General features: G+C 51.9%; 1 protein-coding gene across 2 annotated transcripts; it reads left to right on the plus strand.

The window, feature by feature from the left end:
* TRARG1 (trafficking regulator of GLUT4 (SLC2A4) 1) lies at positions 1 to 8,844 on the plus strand. 2 transcript variants are annotated; one of them, XM_054166666.1, is made up of 3 exons: positions 1 to 570; positions 7,630 to 7,762; positions 8,440 to 8,844. In XM_054166666.1, the coding sequence occupies exons 1-3, from the start codon at positions 175 to 177 to the stop codon at positions 8,466 to 8,468; spliced, it is 558 nt and encodes a 185-aa protein (XP_054022641.1). In that variant the 5' UTR covers positions 1 to 174; the 3' UTR covers positions 8,469 to 8,844. The 2 variants fall into 2 exon arrangements, with proteins under 2 accessions (XP_054022641.1, XP_054022642.1); XM_054166667.1 differs by having other exon boundaries at positions 6 to 570; positions 8,361 to 8,844.
* The last annotated feature ends 13,436 nt before the right edge of the window (positions 8,845 to 22,280 follow it).

Here is a 22,280-nt window from a genome sequence, read left to right on the forward strand (position 1 = left end):
AGGGGGTGGACCACGTGGGGACGGGGACATCCCGGGGGCGGATCCGCGGCCCCGATCCTGCCCCGGGGGCCGAACCGGGCTGGCCCCTCCTCCGGCACGGCCTCCCGCGGGGCGGCGGGCCCCGAGCGCAGAGCGGCGGCGGCGGGGCCAGCTCGGTGCCCGCTCCGCCGGGCCATGGCCAGCAGCGGCTCCACGCCCGGGGGCCCGGGCCCGGGCCCGGGCTCGGGCACGGCGTTACCCACACGTTTGCAGGAGACCGAGAAGCTACTGTCGGCGACCGACGGTCGGGAGGAGAAGGGCCTCCGCGGTTCCAAATCCTTCACGGCGGCTTTGCCCGGCGAGACGGAGCGCAACGGGCACGGGCTCGCCTACAAGTCGGTGTCGGTCGGGCACCTGGAAGTGGCCCCGCTCTCGCCATCCCGCCTCAGCCTGGGCAGAGCCTCCTCCACGGCCACCAGCACGGTGGCACCGGACCAGGGCCGCCCCCGGGACTACCTGGTGCTCGCCATCTTCTCCTGCTTCTGCCCCGTCTGGCCCATCAACATCGTGGCCCTTGTCTTCTCCATCATGGTGAGTGCGGGACCCGCCCGCTTCATTGCCACCGCCCTCGACGGCCGCCGCGGAGCTGTCCGCGGTGCTGCACCGGCGGGGACCGAAGGCGGTGGCGGGGACCGGGGACCGGGACGGGAGGAGCCCGCCCAGCTCAGCCGGCAGCTCGGGGACCTCAGCCGGCTGTGCCGCTGCTCGTTTCCCGCAGGAAGCTTCAGCTGGGGTCCGGGAAAGGGAAGAGGGTGGCAGGGAGCAGGGACCGGCGCTGGGGCCAGGAACAACTGACAGGGGTTGTTGGGATGGAGATGGGCGAGCCAGGATTTGGGGATGGGATCGGCGCGCACCCAGGGCAGGGCTCCGGGAAGCCCGATGGCTCCGGGAATCCCAGTCCCTGCCGACGGTCGGGAGCCAGTCTGGGTTTCCCCGGGAAGGAGCTGCGAGGCGAGGCAAAGACAAGGGCTCTTTCTTCTTCGGCCCCTCCCAGCAGCCCTGCAGCACTGGGGAGACCCTGGCTGCAGCCTGATTCCCGCCCTCGGCTGCTTCAAAGGGAGCCTGCAAACCGAGCACCTACAGCTCGGTTACCCTGGAGAAGCAATTTTCTCCATGAAGCATTCCCCTTGCTCAGAAACACCCCAACATCAGCCAGCAGCCTCCCACCCAGCTCAGGTACAGGTGGCTGGAGCAGCACAGCCTGGCAAGCATGGCCATCCCTTTATCCATCAGGACACTCCACTGCTGTACAGCCCCTGGGGCATCTTTTCTTCCCTGGATTTGCAACACATCTTTTCTTTTAAAACCATCCCAGTTACCAGGTTACCACACAGAAATACACCAAGGGACACCAGTAGCCAGCACCTCCCCCAAAACCACTGACAACTTGAAGGCAGATGCTGGCAGTTGCCACAAAAAGCCCTCTGGAGAGACCAATTTCCATTTTGAGGAGGAATCATCATTTCTGGCGGTGCCAGCTGTCATCTGCGTAGTACAGTGGTGTGGCAGAGCCTGTTTAGGCAGCATCCAGGGAAGCCAGCCAGCCTTGTTTGGCTTTGCACTGCACCGGGAGGGAAAGCAGCTGGGTATTGCATATCCATGGTAATAAACAAGGGCTCTCACGGGGATTTTCCAGCCACATTAGCCTTCATGCAAAATAGATTCTCACACTCTCCCTTGCAGGCTTTAGAGCCTCCAGCGCGGTGGGGATGCGCCTTGGGCCACATAAACCCCACGGAGCAGAAGAGTAAACAGTGACAACAGAGCAGGAGCCACCTAATGCTGCTAGGCAGCGAGGTACCAGGGTGTATCTGCTGAGTTAAACCCAAAGGCAGGCAGGACCAGCAAGGCAGGAAGACTGGATGGCTGCTCTCTGCTTCCAAGGCCCTTGACAGCACTGAACAGAGCCTCAGAGCTGGGGAAGAGGATGCCCAGCCCCAGGCTTCTGAGGCCACCAAGGCAGAAGACACACTGGGATGAGCTGGTTCTCCAGGACCAGGTTTCTAGCACACACAGCACATTAGCAGCCCCCTTCACAGTCATCTTTGCGCTCTCTTGTCCCACGGGACACTTGATTTATTACTGCCCTTTCTAGTCATGGCCATGCCTGTCTCATCACCACCCTCCCACCACCACCTGCCAGCCAGAGTCCCCCACACAGCACCACAAGAGCAGGACAAGGAGTGATCCTTGTTCCATGCTGATGTTGAGGAGCAATACAACATCTGGCTGTGTCCTTTTGTCAGCAGAAACAGCTCTTGGGGCATCAGCTGATGTTTCACCTGCTTATACCAAGGAGGAACTTAGTTCCCAGTGGCCCCCAAGGCTCCCACAGGCTTAGGTCTCCCCACAGAGTAAGACCCAGGAGTGCCTGATCATGCACAAATCTGAGCAAGAATCAGGCTGTCATGATTCCTGGTGTCAGGGGATGGGGGGGTGGGGCAGGGAGAGGGCCTTTCCACAATGTGCTGACATTCCTTTAGCTCTGCAATTTCATTTTTCTTCCCTAACTCAATGCATTTTGCACATGAAAGCTTTTTTTTTTCCTGGGTAATAAGCAGCAGCCAGAGAGGAAAGCAAATGAGTGTGTTTGGGTTTAGTGTATCATAAATCATTTTTCAAAGGCTGTTCCCAGATCCCAGCAGGGCCTATGGCTAGAAATAGAGAGAAAAAAAAACCCCTGCTCTAGCCCCCAGCCTGCTCCTGATAATGCTGGTCTCATGGAAATGAGTTACCTGGAGGCTCCTCCACTGCCTCTTGCATAGATTTTCTTTACCAAGTGAGGACCTGGCTGTGCTGAAAGGTTCAGGTCTCTCCCTGAGCTGGAGAGTGATGGACACAAGGGCAGCACAGCCCTGTAGAAGCCATTTCAGAGGAGTGCAGGGCAGAGCCAGGTACCACACACACTGTATTGCTGTTACCAAATCCCTTCCTAGCAAAGTGCAGTCACATCAGGGGAAGAAGCAGAGGCATCACTCACCAGCACACAAAACTCCAAACAAACGAAATGAAGTGAAAAAGAAAGGTAAATCCAGCCAGAACCAACACATAGCAATGCCAGGGGCAATTCTGCACAGCACTCAGTGTCCAAAACAAGTACTGTCATTCCCAAAAGGTGTAGGAGAAGTCAGACTCTCCTTCCTCATTTCACATGGCACAGTCACCTGTCTAAGCCTGATGCTGAGTTATCCCTCTCTCAGAATTCTTCAACCAAACCCAAGTGTGGAGGATTAGTGCTTGATTCTGAGTAGCTGGTGGAAGGCAGCAGAGTGCATCCAAAGGCAGTTCATAAACTGAGAAAGATTGTGAGGAAGAGGAGGGGACAATTCATCTTCTCCAGCCCTAGGTCTAGCACAGGAATGCAATTGCCTTCCTTTGCAGCGGGACAACTTTGGGGTAAAAAAGCCTGAAGAGATAACAGGAACAGATAACAGTTTGAAAGAGGCAAGAACTCTTTTGACTCACCTGGCCCCCTGGGTGCTGTGGCAGCTCCCACCCTTCCAGCCCCACTTCTAGGGTCTTCCTGATTTGCTGTCCCACGGAGGCCCTTGGCACAGTGACAGTGACTCCCTCCCCCCGGTAAGCCCTCGAGCCTTTCGGAGACGTTCTGCCTCGGCGAGCCTCGATTAATAAACAAGATGTTAATGTTTCTATGTGGAAAGCCAAACACAGGATTAGTGATACTAGAGAGCTGCAATCAAACTGTTCCACACCAATGAATAATATATGCACAGTAACAAATGCTTGCTAAACACCCCCTGCCAGGGCTGATGTATTTGCCATAATTGTTTGGGAGAAAGGAGCAATAAACACTTCCAGAAGCTCTACTGATAAATGCATCAGCTTTGTTAGCCTATATATTTGTCTCTAGAAGACAGCTCAAGCTGCATGCTTCACCCACACCCCACCCAAATATATATATATATATATATAAAATAAATTTACACTTGGCACAAAAATTGGAGCCTGAGATAAAAACCTCAAATGGTGGCAGGGGGCAGTGAGCAGGGCAGACCTCTGGGCTGCTGCCTCCTCCCCATCGCCTGCCACCAGCCCATCAGGCTTCATCTTGTCACCTCCTGCTCTGTAATGAAAATAGGCTCTTGGCTGCATCCCATTGCTCTTAGGTATGGTCTGTCAGGCTCGCTGTGGAGCCCAGAAGGAACAAGGTCTTGAGCCCTCTTGGTGTCAGCGGTGGTGGGAATGTTCTACGGGGTGGCATGCAAGCAGAGCAGGATGTTTGCAGAGATGTGGTGGAAGCAGCCGTCTGGTTGAGGCTCTGCTGTGTTATTTATGACTCTATTCTATGATCTACGTGGTGACACAAGCCAGAACGAGTCCATGGAAACCTTCAAAGCTGCATTTTACCTCCCTGAGCACTATGGAGCAGCTGGCAGTGCACAGCCCGGGCTGGGGACATCTTGGTTAGGATGCTGCCGTGGTATTAAAGCAGGATGGATGGCAAATGGGGCAGGAACGTCAAGTTTGTTCATTTGAGTTCTCAGTGGTGGTTCAGGGTTGGTGCTGGAGCTGTGTGAGGCCTCCTGACTCTTCAGTTTCTATTTTCTTTCTCTCAAACACTTAGCAGAGGACCCTTCACAGTGCAGTTGTTATTTCTGAGACATCTTTTCAAAGGAAGGAGGGGCTGCTTTCATACACTTCCACCTTTACCTCTTTGTAACTGCCATATCTGTGGTTTTAACTCAGGGTGTCCCCAGGTTCAGAAGCCACCCTCCAAAGGGAGGAGCCTGCACATGGGACGGGGCTGGGGGGAGGTGCTGGTCCCACAGCCTGTCCCACATCTCCCTCTGAGACCTGGCTCGGCTGAGGCAGCATCCAGGAGATGGATGGGGCAGGGCAAGGAGCCTTTAACCCACATAAAAGTGTTACATTCTTAAAAGCATCTCTAAGGAAAGAGTGACTGCTTCAAAGTGACAGGGCAAGAGGAAATGGACTCAGGCTGTGCAAAAGCAGGTTTAGGTTGGACATTAGGAACAGTTCCTTCCCCCAAAGGGTTGTCAAGCCTTGGAACAGGCAACCCAGGGCAATGGCAGAGTCTCCATCCCTGGGGTTTTTTAAAAGCCATGTACACATGGTTCTGAGGAACATAGTTCAGTGGTGACTTGGCAGTGCTGGTTTGATGCTTGGGCTTGATGATCTTAAAGGTCTTTTCCAACCCAAATGATTCTATGATTCTAAGGCAGTTAATCTACAAAACCCTGTCTCCACTGAGGTCAAGGGGAATTTTGCCCAACTCCTCCACTGGACCAAGGCATCAGACCCACGTGCCAGCCTGCTCCTTCCCTCAGCCTGCCCTGCTTCCCTTTCCCCTTACCCCAAGCGTTCCCAACCAGGCGAAAATGTTACCAGCGGACCTTAAAACGCCTCAGCCAATTTCCTTCCCTCCAAACTCCTTCCTGATGGGTTTCATGGGAGACAGAAGGGCACTGCATGAATCCAGGAAGGCTTTTTGGTCCCGAGAGCCATGCTGGTCACAGACTGCCTGCCTCTTCCCGAGCAGGGAGCTCCTGTTTTGCTGATGGAGGGGCTGCAGGCAGCGAGTGCTGACGCACCGTGAGTAATTTCACCATAATAACCTCACCGGGGTACTGCAGCCGCCCTTCTGCTAAGTGCTAGGTCCTCCCTCAGCCAAGTGCAGGAAGCCCAGCACGCTGGCTCCAGCAGGCTGAGGAGCACTTTGGGCTCTACTCTCCACAGTAATGCTTCTCCCTCCCCAGGAATTCTTACTTTCAGCATTTTTCACTTGGGAACCAAGTGATTGCCAATTACAAGAGCGAGAAACAAGATCGTTCCTTATTCAATCACTTAGTCTGAAAGTTTATGATGCAGCATCTGTCTCTTACACTTCTGCTGAGAAGCTGTGCTTGGTCTTCAGGTTGCTGTGTGGGGTTGGCATAGGTGGAGGCTTCATCTGCCCAGCAAGTCAGCTGCACCACTGAGCACAGGGCAGTAAGACAGCTGGCTCTGAAGCTCAGAGGAGTCAGGCACCAGGCAAGGTCCTGGTCAGCCCATGCTCATCCAAACTTATGTCTTTCCCCTTTGAGTGTGAGCTCAAATCCTGCTCCAACCATCCAGCCACTTGCTGCTGTGGCCCCAGCAGCACTGGTGGGTATACCCTGGGGAAGAGCCAGGGAAGGTTTAGGTTGGACATGAGGAAGAATTTCTTCCCCAAAAGGAAGCCCTGGAACAGGCTGCCCAGGAAAGTGGTAGAGCCACCATCCCTGGAGGGCTTGAAAAACCATGCAGATATGGTGCTGAGGGACATGGTTTAACCTAGCAGTTAAAGAGCTTAAAGGTCTCTTCCAACCAAAACAGTTCTGTGATTCTATCATTCTGCTAAGTTTAACTAACCCCACTGGAGATTCCCCCAGGGTCTGGATCCCTGCCAAGCCCATGGGTGGCCAGCCCTGACCAAGCAGTGAAAAGCAAAGCTTCAGAGGGAACCTCCAATTTGTGCTCTCCATCCACCCTGGGTTGCCACTTGTTCCCAAAGACAAGGACTGCTGCAGTCTGTCCCACCAAGAGCCTCATGTTCAGACACCAGTGCCCACCAACATCTGCACCAGGCGAGTCCTGTTCTAGCTCCAGCTCTTGGAGCTCTCTCTTCATTCCTTAATGAGAGCACACACAATAATTTCCAGGCACCTACTTGTGCTTTCCCCCATCCTGTTCCTCAGCCCTGCCACAGCCAGGAGCTCTTTCTTTTGCTTACAGAGCAGGGGAAAGCTCTCACTGAGCTGCCTGAAGCAATCAATAGAGCAGCAGGGGAAATTAGAATGAAACTCAAAGCAGAAGAGAGAAGCTTTATGGACTAGCCCTCCTCTGCCTACAGCACACACAAGAGCAGGAATTCACTGTAGGAGGACTGCATTTTAAAACAGAGATGGTGAACACAACCCATCTATGCTGATGCAGAAAGCCAGGGTAATGCAGAGGCACCAAAGCACATCCCATCACCAGCTGAAAGCCAGCAGCTATTGCCTGCTTTGCCAAAGCCTGTTCTGCTCACACACACATCCCACAGCCAGCAAAGAGGCCACATGGTGCTCTGGAAATATCCTTGTCTGAGGTTTTGTTTTGCTTTCAGTTGGTCAACAATAGTTTAATCACCACATACATCACTTCTCCATACAGCATGGAGGTAGGACCCTTTTCCTGTCCTCAGGCTGCAGAAGGCCAGTGGTACTCTGGAAGATGTAGTCCCCCAGAACAGACCCCATGGAACTGAGCTGCTCTGGGGAATGAAGTCTAGAATTTCAGCAGCTTCCATACAGAAATCCAAGAGGATTTCTGCTGCTGGCTGAGGCTATTTCTTATTTACTCCAACAAAAGACGCTTGAGCCAGTCCAGCTCCTAGCCAGGGCAAGGAGAGCAGCAGTCCAGGTGGGCTGCTCTGGGCACATCGGTTTAGCGGGACCACACAGCCGTGGGCTCACGGAGGGGATGCGTGTGCCACTCTGAGACACCCCAGGCTGGCAGATCCAGCAGCTCACATTTTGGGGACTACAGCCAGAGAGTCATCCCCAAGCCATGGCTGTTCTCAAGAGCCTCTTTCTGTGTTTCCCCCAGTCCAGGAACAGCGGGCAGCAAGGAGACGTAGACGGAGCCCGGCGACTCGGCCGCATGGCCAGGCTGCTCAGCATCGTCTCCATTGTCTTGGGGACCATCATCATCGTGCTCTACATCTCACTCAGCCTGAGAGGTAACACCTCTTTCTCTTTTCTCCAGACCAGCTAGGGCAGGAACCTCATGTAGCTCTTGTCTCCAGCCCAGTTTATAGGATACACCTGCCCACCATCTACCACTGCCATCCTTGGGCAAGTGGTACTCCAATTTCCACCCCCAACCTCAGTGGTAGGGCACTAAGTACTTCTGCAGTCCAGGCTGGTTTGATCATCACTTGCAGCACACATGAATGCAAAACACCTTGAAGAACAGGCCCCTTGCAGCAGCAACACTCCTTAATCAAATGACCAGAATGGAAAGTCCTCCTTTGTGAGAACTGGTGACCACACAAGGTCCTCCTGGTGAGAGGTATTGCCCTGACAAAGGCTGTGGTGGGTTTAGAAAGCAGGGGGGGGGGGAAGGAGAGTATTGGGGTGGTGCTGTTAAAAACCAAAAGGGTTTCAGGATGTAACTCAACCAAGCCAGAAATGCAATCCCAAATGTTTGGGGAACCTCCCATACACAAACCCATCTGCCAAACCCAGCAGGAACAAGCAGAGCGCAGCCCCAGAGCGCAAGGGAAAACAACCTGCGCCCACCGGCAGCTGCCCTCAGACTCTCTCTCTTTGTCACAGGGTCCTAGAAGCCGTTCTAGCATGCGAATACCTCGAAGAGGAGGAAGACAACTTTCCTTTTGGGGGTTTTTACTTTCAGCCTTGCAACAAAAAGTCGTCACAGCGTAGGTGGGCAGCCCTAGACAGCCTGCTCTGGAGCCACCGTCGGGAGGAACCGCATGCTTCTACTTCACCGCCTCTTGGAAACGAGCTTGTGCCAGTGATGGGATAAGGGGAAACAAAACACCAACATCACCAGAAGGAATGGGAATGGGGATGAGCGTCGGACGCCCAGCGGAGAGGAGAAGGGGGAAATCCACTACCTCATTCCCCTCCAGCAAAACTCACGGAGTGGGGAGACAACTAAAGTACAAGAGGAGAGAGTTTCAAGAAGGAAGCGTATTTTCAAAGGAAAATTAATTAATTCGTTAATTAAGGCGAGAATGAGACATTCTGAGGAGTCCTCCTAAGAATCGTGGCACGAGTCACTGAATATCTTTTTTTTCTGGGGGGGGGGGGAGAGGTTGTTGGTCTTTAAATCGTCGGATTCTCTGTCTCTACTGCTACGACAACAACGACCACAACAACCACCCCCCAAAGCAACCGCAAACAGCGGCAACAACAACAAAGCTCAAACTGCCATCAGGAGCTGAAAGCTGTTCCGTGGTGGAGGAGGAGGAGGAGGAGGAGGGGAGAGAGAGAGGGAGAGCAGAGCTGCAGCGGGACCCCGGCTCTGCCCCGAGCGCAAGGCAGCTGCAGAAGCTGGAGGATGTGGTGGGTGCTTTTGTATTTTTGATGAAAAAAAAAAAAGATAAAAGAAAAAGCTAAAAAAAAAAAAAGCTAAAAAAAAAGGAAAAAAAAAAAAAAAAGCAAGAGACAATGACCATTTGCATGCCTTCGGGAATGTTCTCCATGTCTGTTCCTACGAGCTCTTTTATCACTTAGGGCAGATCTCAGAGCTGGCAGAGCAGGATGTTGCTGCATGAGAACGCCAGGCTCCTCCTCACCCCGACCCCACAGTGGGGTTTTTAATGGAAGGCAAAGAAATGCTTTCTCTGTGCACCCACACACACATCTCTCTCTCTCTCTCTGTGCACCCAAGGTGAGGTTAATACTTGTGGAGCTGAGAAAAGAGCCTGGCTGACCTGTAGCAGCAGTACCAAGGCGTGGAGAGCCTGTTCTGCTCACACCTTTATGTCACATCACGTCCATCACACAAAAGCTTTGGTGTGATCCAGTCCCCATCGCTGTCGCTGCTCATCTTTCCCCAACCCTTTTGGGCTTCAGCTTAGGGCTTTCCAGGAGATTTTCAGAGGCATGGAGGAGTTTCAGATCCCTGCTCCTGTCCCTGCACCCCTCTCATGCTCTTCTGGGAATCTCCAGGAACCTCTGAGCTGGCTGGGGTCAGTTCCACAGGCAGTATTATTTTTTAATGGTTTATATTTAACATAAGAAGAAAACAGACTTTGCTCCTCCTGATCTGCCTGTCGTACCCTGCTACGTCTTCCACACCGCGCGGCTCCTCGGCCATTTCCCATGGGATCTGACCCTTCCTCCAGCCTCCATCTAGCCCCGGCCCCTCCTCTTCCCCCTCCCTCCGTCCTTGCCGCGGGTTGTTACTGGGGTTGGTCCTCTGCCTGGCTCCCCCAGACTATGCAAAGCTCCATTGCCTGTTGTTTTATTCAGGCTTTGTAGATGGCCGCTGGCCATATCCACTGGCTCTGTGTGAGCTGAGCCTCTCTCTTTTAGTAAAACTTTGTGGGCAGCAGTACATGGCCAAGAGCTGCACTCCCCAGCCCTTCTGTGGTCTCCAGCTGCCAGCCTGGGACCTGGAAATAAGGACTGCACTGAGCAGTGAGGGGTATCAGGGCACTTCTGCTCCCTACCACCAATCTCCTGGACAAAAAAACAACCCCAAAACCAACCCAAATTTTAGACCAACCTTAACACTTCTGAGGACTTGTCTACATGGAGAGTCTACTGCACCCCACGAGGCACTCGACACAGTAGCTGCTTGGCACTGACTTCTCTGGAGTATCTGTGTGGGCACTGCTGGGAAGATCCTCTTGTTGCCTGTTGATTGCTCCTCTTTGGAGTCTTTTCCTTTGCTAGACATTGTTTGAATGCAAGGGGTAAGAAAGCCACGTTCCCCAGGCACACCGTTAACATTTTCCTCTATGTTAAAAGGGATTCCAGGGACTCAGAGCAATAGCACATCACTACAGCACTTTCTTGGGCTCCATTCCCATCCTCCCCTTTGCCAGCTCTTCATTACTAACTGTTGGCTTCCAAAATGGGACCAAATTGGTGACCTTTCTTTTACAATTCGTTTGTTGGGAGCTTCAGCAAAGAGAGGCCACTGAGCACTGCCGGGTGCGAGCTCCCACCTGCAGCCATGGCACCAGATCTCTTCTTCCTGAGCTCCTCAGAAACCTACCTTTGGAGGCTTCCTTGAATCTCCCTTGGAGATTCAAACTCTGAATCTTATGGCTGATGAAATCCCATCAAATCCCCAAAGCTTTTCCTTCTTTAACACTTGAATGCAAAAGCTGCTTGCTGGGAAACATGCATGGTATTTTCTGGGCTACATAAGGGCAGTGCTGCCTGTCCGAGCACCTTCTGCCCTTTGAGCTCTTGGAGCTGCTGAAATTCAGCTTATGGTAAGAGCTGTGCAAGCTCCTCCTTGGGCAGGAAGAGCTGACATTCAGGGAACAGTGCTGCAGGGAGTTCTAGCACTCGAGAGTGCCAAGTATTTATTAAGTAAGAATTTAAATGCTCCTTTTATGGTTCTGTGAAGCCTTGCATCCAGAGCGCTGCACCACACTTAAAGGATTGAATCTCACTGCCCCTCACGAGGTGGCTCAGTGCTGTGCTGCTCTGGTTGCATGGATGGCAAAGCTGCTCAGCCACACTCATTCTGCAGCTCCAAAGCCAAACCCATGGCCCTTAACAGAACCATCTATGGACACAGATTTCCTTTGAACCTGATTTTTCCCAAGGGATCTCAGTAAACACACTTCAACATGGGCTGGGATGCCTGCAGGCACAGGGTCCTTTGTGAAGCAGCTGCAGTGGTCCTCACCAGCAGAAGTCCCAAGCTGGTGAAGCACAGAGGAGCAAAGGAACCAGAATTCCTCTGCATGCAGGAGAAGGCAGAAGCTTTCCCCCAAGCCCCCACAATGATGATTTGTGCATGCACCCAAATGTGAATTGTGCCTCCTGTCTTAGCCTGTATGAGGCTGCTGAGGCAACTGCTTCTGATCTTGCTGTTAAGTATAGTAAAGAAGAAAAACTAAGACACTTCAATTCATTTAATTTTTAACCTGATTGTACCTGATTAGGTACAACTGCACTGCTCTGCACTCTGGCTGAAGCTTTTTGGTCCTTAGCCTGCATTTAAATCCAGGGGAAAGCCTCTGCAGTTACTCCTGACAAAACTGCTTCTCTCCTTTTAACTTGGCTCTTCTGTGCTAGAGAGAGAACTTTCCCAGGGTTACCTGGAATGTCTTTTCCCCCCAACCTCTCCATCATCTTGCAGCCTGATGTTTTGCAAAGGTTTTGCCACTAGATCCCATGTCACAGGCTTCTATCCCAGCTCAGCTGCCTATGAGGCTCTTCCAGGTGCATTAATTTGTGTTCATTCAGGAAGGAGGAAGTTGCTGAGATCTTAACCCTTGACACACAGCTCACATGTAGCTGTGTTATAAGGAGGTGAATCATAGCAAAACTTCATTCTGAGGCCACCAGCAGGCACAGTTCCTTCTTTGGTCTACATCTTTGGTCATCATCCTTGCTGATTCTTTGATGAGTTAGTGGTCACCTAAGCTCAAGCATCTTCCCCCATCCAGGCACAACTTGCTCCTCTTCACAGCTTTGTTTTTAGCACACAGGAGAGAGATCCCAACAACTATGTCATGAAAAGATTTTCTCTCTCCATCCCCACAAACAAGCCCTAGCACTCATTTCACAGCTCTTTGCCACCTGCTTGCACCCTCCTCTAAACACACATCAGAGTCCTGTTCTCTGTGCTTGTAAGAGTCACCAAGCCCTCAGGATCTGGCCAACTTCTGCCCCTTAGTGAAGCAGGGAACAGGGGAGAGGTGAGAGACCCAAGGCATTCCAGCCTTACCTGACAGCACAGTTGAGCTGGTAGGAGGAGAGCTTGCTGAAGAGATGGAGAAGGTGGGAAACGTCGCTAAATGTAAGGCGAAGTAGGAGTCACGCTCGACAAGTGTGAGGTCCTGGTGGGATATAAATACTTGGTTTGCACTGCTGGGGGAGAGCCTCTGAGCAGAACGTGTGGCTGATGGTACCTCTCTGGCACTGGTGTCCCTGTGCTCCTCTCCACAGGGTTTGGGGGAGAGCTGGGCTCTGAGGAGTGGCACAGAAGAGCCCTTGCTGGGTCCAGCAGTGCTAGTTTGAAGGCTTGAGCCGAACAAGATCTTTGCTGCTGCTGAGGGGATGAGCAAGCCTGGGGTAGGCTGTACCAGGCAATGATCAGAGGAGGGCTAGCACAGGTCACTTGATCACAGCAACACGCTGGCTGTGCCTGCAAAGGAGACCAAAGGGATCTGAGCACAAAGAAAGGGACAAAAGGGTCAGTTCCCAAGCTTGTGTTAACCTGGGGTTTGCTTATTTCTGGTGGGTATTTCACTCCGTTCTAGCTTACCCCTTTCGCTCCATCTTTGCCTGGTTAATGTGCTTCCCCCTCACATTTCTCCCCCTAGAGCAACGCAGGAGGTCTCACAGGCTCCTCCATCCCATCCTCTGTGCTTCCTTTAGTTCCTTTGTCTTGTTGGCAATGAGATGTCACGGCTGGGCTTTGCTGAAAGGGGTTATTGAGGGCTAGGGAATTTGCTCCTCCAAGGGTCTGACCCCGGCTGGCTGCAGACTCCAGCATGTCCCACGGCAGTAGCTGACCTTCCAAACAGAGACTTCTCCATGTAGACAAGGGGAGCAGATCCTGCCTTTTCTGTGAAAACAGAACCCCATTTCCAGTTGGTCTGAGTCCAGGGAGAGGCTGCAGAAATGCACCCACTGGGCAGGTCCCATGACTGATTTCTTTCTTTTTTCTCTCCCTGACACCCCCAACCTTGTCCTGTCGCTTCGTTACTCGTCACAGAACCACAGCCAAGGCTGCACTGTCAAGCTGAAAGAATTTCAGATTTAAGGTCGAATTCCTTTCAATGTACATCCTTTAATTTTGGCAAAGACAGTCAGGTTTGGACTGAAAAACTCCCCTGCTTGGGCACAAGCCAGAGGGGTGGTGGGGGAGAGCAGTGGGAATATTTGTAAAGCATTTGCTGACACCAGTAGGTAGCAAAATTCAAACCTATAAATACCCATCCAGGATAAGAAACATCAGAAAGGGAACGAGTGCAGGATTTACCAAGGCAACCCTGACACCAGTTTGGAGCAGGTGTCCTTGTCAGATGGTGCCCAGGACGTGATCCCTTGCGTGGAAGTGCAGGGTCTGCCCCCCACTGCCGCAGCCACCGGCCACGCACCGGCTCCTCCTGCTTCGAAGCCCAGCTGGAGGAGCTCTGTTTCACACACACAGCATGAGCACACCAGGAACTGCAGCTGGGAGCTTCCCTTTGCTGATCAGTGTTTCTTTTTCTGCAGGATGATATGGTATAACTTATATACTTTCTTTGTATTTCTTGGCATGAGAAAAAAAAAAGAAAAGAAATTAAACTGTAACATGCATGGTCAAAGCTGAACTTGTTTGTTCTGTTTAAGTGAGGGGGAAAAAAAACCCACCCAAGCTACTCCTTTAGCTATTGCTTCACACCCCAAGAGCAACTAGATCAGTATTCTGGGTGCAGTGGGTGGCAACTCAATCATTTCGGTTGGAAAAGACCTTTTAAGATCATCAGGTCCAACCATCCACCTACCACCACCACGGCCATGAAGCCACCTCCCAGAGTGCCATGTCTGTGTGCTTCCTGAACACCTCCAGGGATGGTGACTCCACCACCTCCCTGGGCAGCTTCTTCCAATGCCTGACCACTCCTTCAGTAAGGAAGTTTTTCCTAATAGCCAGCCTGGACCTCCCCTGGTGCAACCTGAAGCCATTTCCTCTCATTCTATTACTTGTTACCTGAAGAGAAGAGACCAACACCCACCTGGCTCCAACCTCCTTTCAGGGTGTTGTAGAGAGTGAGATCTCCCCTCAGCTTCATTTTCTCTGAGTAAACAACCCCAGTTCCCTCAGCTGCTCCTACTAGGACTTCTTCTCCAGACCCCTCACCATCTTTGCTGCCCTTTCTCTGGGTGTGCTCCAGCGACTCAATGCCCTTCTTGTAGTGGGGGGCCCCAAAAGTGGACAGTCAATCCACATGAGCAAAAGCCAGAGGAAAACACCACGAGTCAGAGCAGAGAAAGACCCAGAGAGATCAGCCTGGTGCTGCAGAGACAAGTGGCACCGAGCTCCTCAGAAAGCACAGCTCCTATGGGAGGTCTCCAGCCAGCCTGGCCAGGGAAGGAGGAGGAATTCTCTTTGCTTGCACAATGGATGGGAAGCAGCCACTGGGAAGTGCTGCTGCAGCTCGGTATTATGATGCACAACCAAGTACAAGAGAACAGATTTCAGATCTACTCATGAAGCAGAATTATTGATCCAAACCACAGATTTCATGAGTGAATAGCAATACTTGGTCTCCGCTCAAAAAGCCCTTACAGGCTGCTCCCAGCTAACAAGTCCTTCTTAAGGTTTCTTTAGCCATGGCTTGAAAGCTCAGCCCTTAGCAGGAACATGGGCTCAGTCCTTTCCCAGGAGGAGTTTTTCCATCCAGTCACACTAGAAGGCTGTTGGCTGTGTGCAAGCTGTGCCTCGGGTCACAGCCAGAGCTCGTTTCTGTGCGAGGGCACAGCAGTCACCTCAGGCTACTGGTCTGTGTTGAAGATTAGTTCCACAACAACTTCATTCAGCTGAATCCTAATGCCCTCCTCTGACTGCATGTCTCTGGCATCCTCTGGGAATGAACAGCAACACAGCCTCCAACCCAGCTCAGCCAGGAGAGGAGATCTGCCAAGTCTGAGATGGATTAGTTGTCTTACACAGCTCCCTGTAGCCACACACTCAGGCTGCCCAGACTTCAGTTCAGGGTAGGACTTACTGGAAGTAACCCAGTCCCACAGCTTCCTGAGGATGACTTCTTCTCTCTCCCACCAGGGATCAAAAATGAGGCTTGATGGCCTCAGAGCTGGGATCAGACACAGCAATTCCACTTTTGTCCATGGCTATGATGGAGAAAGGTAGATGCAAATTCTCTGCAATGCTGGCAGCCCGCAGCATGATTCAGCAACAAATGGACTTAATGGCCCTGCCCAGAGCATGTCCTGCTGAAGAGCTTCCCTCCAAGGCAGAGGCAGGCTGCTCCCCACCAGAATGGCCAGAGACACTAAGGAGCACCAACCACAGCAGCTGGGAGGTCCAGAGCTCTGCTCCCCCAACAGAGCCCACAGGATGGCAGCTCAGCAGCAGTGAAACTTGCTTTGCCGGTTGCCTTGCTGTGGTCATGGTTAGGGAATGGTTCTCCCTGTGCTGGTGAGGCAGGAAGGTGAACAAACCGTTCCAGACCAGCTCTGCAGTCCAGCCCCAAACCCCTCAGCCACTGATGGGATGCAGCAGAGCTCTGCTCTGCCTGTGGTTTTCACAGACACTCTCATGGCACATAGCTCTCTTCCTGTCTTAGAGATGCAAGCTGTAAGAAATTTGTTGGGTTTTTTGGGGGGGAGGGAAAATAATAAAGCAGAAACCTCCCCCCCCCAGGTACCCTGAGGCAGAGAAGGATGAAGATTAAATGTTTGTGAGCTCATGAAAAACCCATCTGTTATCCTCAGAAAACGACCAAAGGAAGGGTAATTAATTAGTTCTCCTAGATCAGCTGCTGCCCACAGCACAAAGCCCAGCCCCTGCAAGCCAGAGCTTCTCTCAGCATTGGCTCTGGCCCCGAGGTTTCCTGTGGCTCAGGTTCACCACTGCCCAAACAGCTGCCAGAGAGACTGAGCTGCTCTGCAGCCTCCAGCACGCAGCAGCGAGCTCAGCCCTCCACTATCCCACAGCTTGTTCTCCCCCAGCCCCTGGCTGGCCCTGCAGCTCACCAGGGTGTTGTTAACACAGGAGGCACGTTTCTTTGGCCTCTCCATTCCCCACTGCTTTGAAATCTGCAAGTCTCACCAGACCTGCTGGTTCCAGCTCCTGAACAGCCCCCTCCTGTCACACGACTGCAGTCAGTGCTGCTAACGTTCACTGTCACATGCTAGGGTGAGCACACTCAGACCTCTGTCTCCAAGAGCCACCAGCCATGATCCCTCGCTCACAGCTGTGCAGGGCCAAGCTCACACTGCCCTGCAGCGGCTCCCAGGTCACTTTAAGGCTTTCCAGCAAGTCCCTGCCAACCAGCAGCAGCAGCAGCCCCTTGCTTGCCCAACATTGCTGCCTGCACAATGGCTCTCAGCAACATGTGTGAAGGTCCAAAGAGCCACCTGGGTTTGTCCTGGTGGAGAACCAAAATGCAGATGTTGGGAAAATTCAGTGTAACTTACTTCTCACTTTGCAAGTGATGGGAAGGAACTTGTGGGTGTGGTTGGTGGTACCCCTGCATGACAAAAGACCAGGCCAGACTGGTCCTGGTGGTGAGAGCTCTCGAGGAACAGATGCAGTCTGCATCTCAGCACGTGCTGTCTGAGGTTGCTTTAAGCCACCTTTGGCCTGCTTTGTTCATTCCTTATGAAATTCAGCAGGCAACAAGGCTGAAAGAGGAAAGAGCAAACAGGTTTGTCCTGGAGGAGGAGAATTTTACTCACCTCAAAACCCCTGCACCATGGAGACATCTCCCTTCAGTGGTGAGATTCCCCTTGGAGCATCTTGACCGTGTCACCGAGGTGGCTGGGCAGAAGCAAGCTGCAGACTTCAAAGGCTGAGGCTGCCAGGCTCTCCTCTGATGTCTTGCTAAAGAGATGGGAGTGCCAAGTGCTTTAGCCTCTTGTTTTATTAATACACTGCTCTGATGGGCTCATCCATAATAGATTGGCCAAGGAACAGCAAGAGATTTACATCCCATTTCCATGTTGCCTATGTTTTCTCCCAAAGACCATGGGCTCTCCACTCACTTCTTAATGTTTGTCTTCACTAATGAATTTGCATCAGCTTTGGGGTTCAAGCAAAGGACAGAAAGTTGGTCCCCAGTTCTTCAACTGGTTTCCATGACTTTGCTCCAGGCCTCAGCTACGCAGCAAAAGCACAGGGAAAATGTCTCCATTTTCTCTCTCATCCCTACCTCTGGCTGCTGTTGAATAAAGAAGAGTGCAGCCAGGGGTGTTCTTGGGCACCCCCTAAGCCAGGCACAGCCTCCTGGGGAGTCATCTGTGAGGGAATAGAGCAGGAGCCTTGGGCTGCTGCAGCCACCACAGGCACACAGGCAGCAGCATCACACAACTGCACCAGGAGAGCTGAGGGCTGCAGAGCTGCAGCAGTGAGACCTTGTGCTGAGCAGCACACAAACACACCTGGCTCTGGCACAGCTCATTCTTGTCTGCAGAGCTGAAAGGAGCTGCTAGCTCAACGCTGTCCAGATAAGAATAGATTGCACTCCAAAGTCCTCTCTGCTCACAGGACAAGTTCTTAGCTGTAAGATTAGAAAGAAGGATAAATTCAGGGAGTGTGGTGGATGTCTGCTTGGAAACCTGAAATTCACCTGACACAGTCCTTGTAGGCTCCCATTAAAATGAAGAGAAAAACTGAATTTGACTTTGTGGAGGTGACAGAAGTCTCCCTCTCCCTTTTTGCCTACCCAGAGCCAGCCTTCCCTTTACTGATGAAGACTTTCTCACAGCACAGCTCTGCACCTTGCCTCCAGTGCACAGCTGGCACCGCTCCCCTGCAAACAGTCAGAGCAGTGAAGCCACAGATCCCACATCCACTCAGCCAGCCAGTTAATCAGGAGTCCAGCTCATCCTCCATGGCACAAGGCAGATCTTTCTATCACATCTCAAACTGTTTTGTTTAGTTTTTACCAGACAAGAATTTTTTTACATCAGAAGGACCAGTGGTTAGGATTTCTACAGTTGAAAAGAGGAGAGTCTGGCAAGAGTGAACTGCACCAGCTGGTCAGGGCACTGCTCTCAGTGAATGCCTTTCCTTATGGTGGTTACTGCTGGATCCTTTAGAAGGTCACAGAATTGTCTCATTTGGAAAAGACCTTTAAGGTTGAGCCCAACTGTCAAGCCACCACCAGCATGCCTGCTAAACCATGTCCCAGAGTGCCATGTCTGCACGTTTTTCAAACACCTCCAGGGATGGTGACTCCACCACAGTACAGTCACCACAGTGACTGCCACAGTACAACTTGAGGCCATTTCCTCTCTTTCCATCACTTGTTACAAGGGACAAGAGACACCCACCTCCCTACAACCTTCTTTCAGAGCACTGTAAGAGAGCAATAAGGTCTCCCCTCAGCCTTCTCTTCTCCTGACTAAATCAAAGATTCATAGAATGGTTTAGGTTAGAAGGGACCTTCAAGATCATCCAGTTCCAACCCCACTGCTGTAGGCAGGGACACCTTCCACCAAACCAGGTCACTCAAGGCCTCATCCAACCTGGCTTTCAACACCCCCAGGGAGGGGGCATCCATGACCACCCTGGCCAACCTGTTCCAGTGTCTCACCATTCCCTCACAAGACCTGATCTTGAGGAAACTCCCACCCTGCAATCTCTAAAACACTTGAGAGCACCGGGGATTTCTCCCTGAGCTAAGCTACCTAGTTTGTGGGCTAAGACAAAAAACCAAAGAGGACTGATGGCCCACATTGTTTTCCCCTTAGCTGTAAGGTTGGCTGCTGTCCCCTCTCAAGAGCTGCCAATGCTTCCACAGCTTCCAAAGTTGTTTGCTTTAATAGCACACACAGCAGGAAACAAAGCAAAGACTTCGGGAAGTCTTCCCAGTGAAATGTCTCCTTCTGCTGAGCTCGCTGCCTCTCGCTGCCTCTTGGAAATGTTTAATTATAGGCTGCAGATTCTAGAGCATTTGCTTCCACAGATTCTAAAGCCTTTGCTTCCAATTCTCAGGTCTCAGGTCCAATTCCATAAACCCTGTATTTTCTACTCCTTTCCAACGAGGATCGATGCAAATAGATCCCTTCATCAATTCCACTTGGGCAGACAAACAGCCCAGCACCTCACCCACTGCTCTGTAATTCATTACTGGTTTAAAAGAGCTGGCCCAGGTGCACAGCAACCCATAATCATATTAAAGGGATGCTGACAAGACCTGGGATCTTTCAAGCTCTAAAGTGATGCTCAGTTTTTGCTCTGAGAGCATACAGCAGGTAGAAGCCCCCAGAATGAGTTAACAGCTGTGGGCGGAACAGGCTTTTCCCTCCCTGCCCAGGCAATGCCTTGGCTCAGCCTCTCCTGAGAAAAGCTCCCAGCCCATGGCCAGGCCAAGCACAACTCCTCCAAAGGGCATTAGCCTGCAGAAGGGACTCAGCTGCTGAGGAAAGCAGCATCTCCTCTTCAGGAATCACAGGAGAAGTTCATTCCCCTGGGATGTAGCTGTGTCTGTGGTCAAGCCTGGGGAGGCTGGTGGTGGTGCAGGACAGCCAGCGTCTGCCTGTCTGACACAGCAAAGCTCTGCTAGCAAAGGCTCAGCTGCCTCCAAAAGCCTTGGATTTTCAAAAGCCAGAGATGCACATACCTGAGCAAAGAGAGTCCTGAATCCCCAAACCCCCACACAGCAGCATCCCTCCCATCTCTCCTTTCCCTTCCCAGGGGCACCATGGCACAACTCAAGCTGAAGCAGCCCTGGAGTGTTACAGGAACAGATGAACTTATTCATCCCCCAAATGTTGGTTGTGGTTTTGTTTAAACCCCACTTCACCTACAGCCAGAGTGTAGGCTTGAGAATTCATTTTATTTCCTTCACTGCTTGGAAACACAGGCAGAGCTGGCCTGCACAGCCCTCTGGCCTGCTGTAAGCTACCCAACATGGAGGTGTGGCTGCTCCCTGAATACAAAGCCCTATTTATTTCCAGAGGGCACATCCACCAGGAATGGGCTCTCTGCAGGCTGAGCCCTCCTGCCTCTTTCTAAGCTCTATTTCTTTACATAAGCAGTGCATGCTTTTATAGACCTGACTCACAAACCTCCCCACCTCAGTAATATTTTAGAGCAAATTTAGCACTGGTGATACATGCCTGACCTAGAGGGAACTCCATTTATAGCACAGCAGGGAAGTATCCACGTATAGCCCCTTCTGCACTTGGCCTCTTGAGTGTTTCTCTCGCATCAAAAGGAGACTGAAGACGTCCAAGTAGGGATTCAGCCTCCTTCCTGTGCTGGAAGGTGAAGGACACTCCTGGGATCTCCCAGGCCTTCAGCACCACGATACAGGTACTCACCAGTCTCCAGTGGTGACAAGGTCCTTGCATGGTCCAGTTCTTTTGTAATGTAAGGAGTGGTTGTTACTGTGTTGATGGCCAGACCGCCCAGGGAGACCTGATCAGCACTTTCACAGCTACTCCCCGTTTCTTTTTACACCTGCAACATTCTTCAGCATCCCGCAGAGCCTTAAGAAAAGGTTCCTTTAAAAATCTGGCGTTTCAGCAGCATTTCACCCTGAAAGCAGCCAGCTCAGCACAGGTCTGAAGACAGAGGGATCTGTAGCAGATGACATATCCAGGCACAAGTACCAGTAAACATCTGAAGAAAAGTTTCCACTACCAAGCTGGCAGCTGAAGGGGAGCAGCAAGCAATGCAGCCTGCGGTGAGGAGCTTCTAATTCTTTTCAGCACACCTTTAGAAAGGCAAATGACGAAGAATATTGTCTCCACTTCCAAGAACCTTGCAACAGACCAATAGGTGTGGGCATGGGAGATAAGGAAAGAAAGGAAACAACGTCTGAAGGGGCTGAAGCCAACCCGTTTGCAGCATTTGTGGAAGAGCACACTGCGCTCCCGCTCCAGAGTGGTTATCAGTCAAATTTCAGCTCTAGGTATGGCTTTGATCGATCAGCTTCAAGAAGCTTCAAGTCACCCTGGGACAGCCTTTCTGGGCTTCAAAGTATGGATAGGTATTTTTGAAAGGAATGAAAATGATGAGACCAAAAATAAACCCCTGTGTTTGAAATGCCTCATTGAAGCCAGGAAGGCAAGGAGGAGAATGTGACTGGCAGGAAGGTAAAGCCACACAAGATGCAAGACCTAAACGGACACAATTGAAGCAGACCTCTCAAGATGACACTGCTGACCAACAAAGGGTTCACAGGGCATCAAAAGCAAGGCAGTCAGAAGATAATCCACAATGAGAACACTGCAAATGCTGTCTCAAAGGCAGAGGGACTTTGATTACAGCCAGGCTTCTCCTGCTTTACTAGCAGTGCCATCGAAACTGGGTTAGCAAAGCCTCAGGGTCCCATTAAGAACAAAGAGCAAGGAGGGCTGCAGAGAGAGGGAAAAATGAAGTGAGGGCTGAGCAGCAGAGGAACACACGCCAGCCATGGGCTCAAACAGCTTGCGAAGAAGGGGGAAGATGAAGGGAACAGCAGGCTGCGAGCCTTTAATGAGCACAGCCCAGACGCTGGGGCTCAGGCAGCAGCAGCACAGCTTGTGTACCTGAAGCCCCCCGGTTTGGGTGAAGGAGCAGGTAAACACCTCCAGCACAGCCCCAGTTTGGGTGAAGGAGCAGGTAAACACCTCCAGCACAGCCCCAGTTTGGGTGAAGGAGCAGGTAAACACCTCCAGCACAGCCCCAGTTTGGGTGAAGGAGCTGGTAAACACCTACAGCACAGCCCCAGTTGGGATGAAGGAGCTGGTAAATACCTCCAGCACAGCCCCAGTTGGGATGAAGGAGCAGGTAAATACCTCCAGCACAGCCCCAGTTGGGATGAAGGAGCAGGTAAATACCTACAGCACAGCCCCAGTTGGGATGAAGGAGCT

The sequence above is a fragment of the Dryobates pubescens genome, chromosome 13, assembly GCF_014839835.1.
Source record: "Dryobates pubescens isolate bDryPub1 chromosome 13, bDryPub1.pri, whole genome shotgun sequence".
NCBI lineage: Eukaryota > Metazoa > Chordata > Aves > Piciformes > Picidae > Dryobates > Dryobates pubescens.

Bases quoted from the DNA above. Each gene is read 5' to 3' on its own strand.
- TRARG1 (XM_054166666.1), top strand. From the start codon at position 175: ATGGCCAGCAGCGGCTCCACGCCCGGGGGCCCGGGCCCGGGCCCGGGC. The intron at 571-7,629 runs GTGAGTGCGGGA...TGTTTCCCCCAG, and splicing joins CCCTTGTCTTCTCCATCATG to TCCAGGAACAGCGGGCAGCA. The intron at 7,763-8,439 runs GTAACACCTCTT...TTTTACTTTCAG, and splicing joins CATCTCACTCAGCCTGAGAG to CCTTGCAACAAAAAGTCGTC.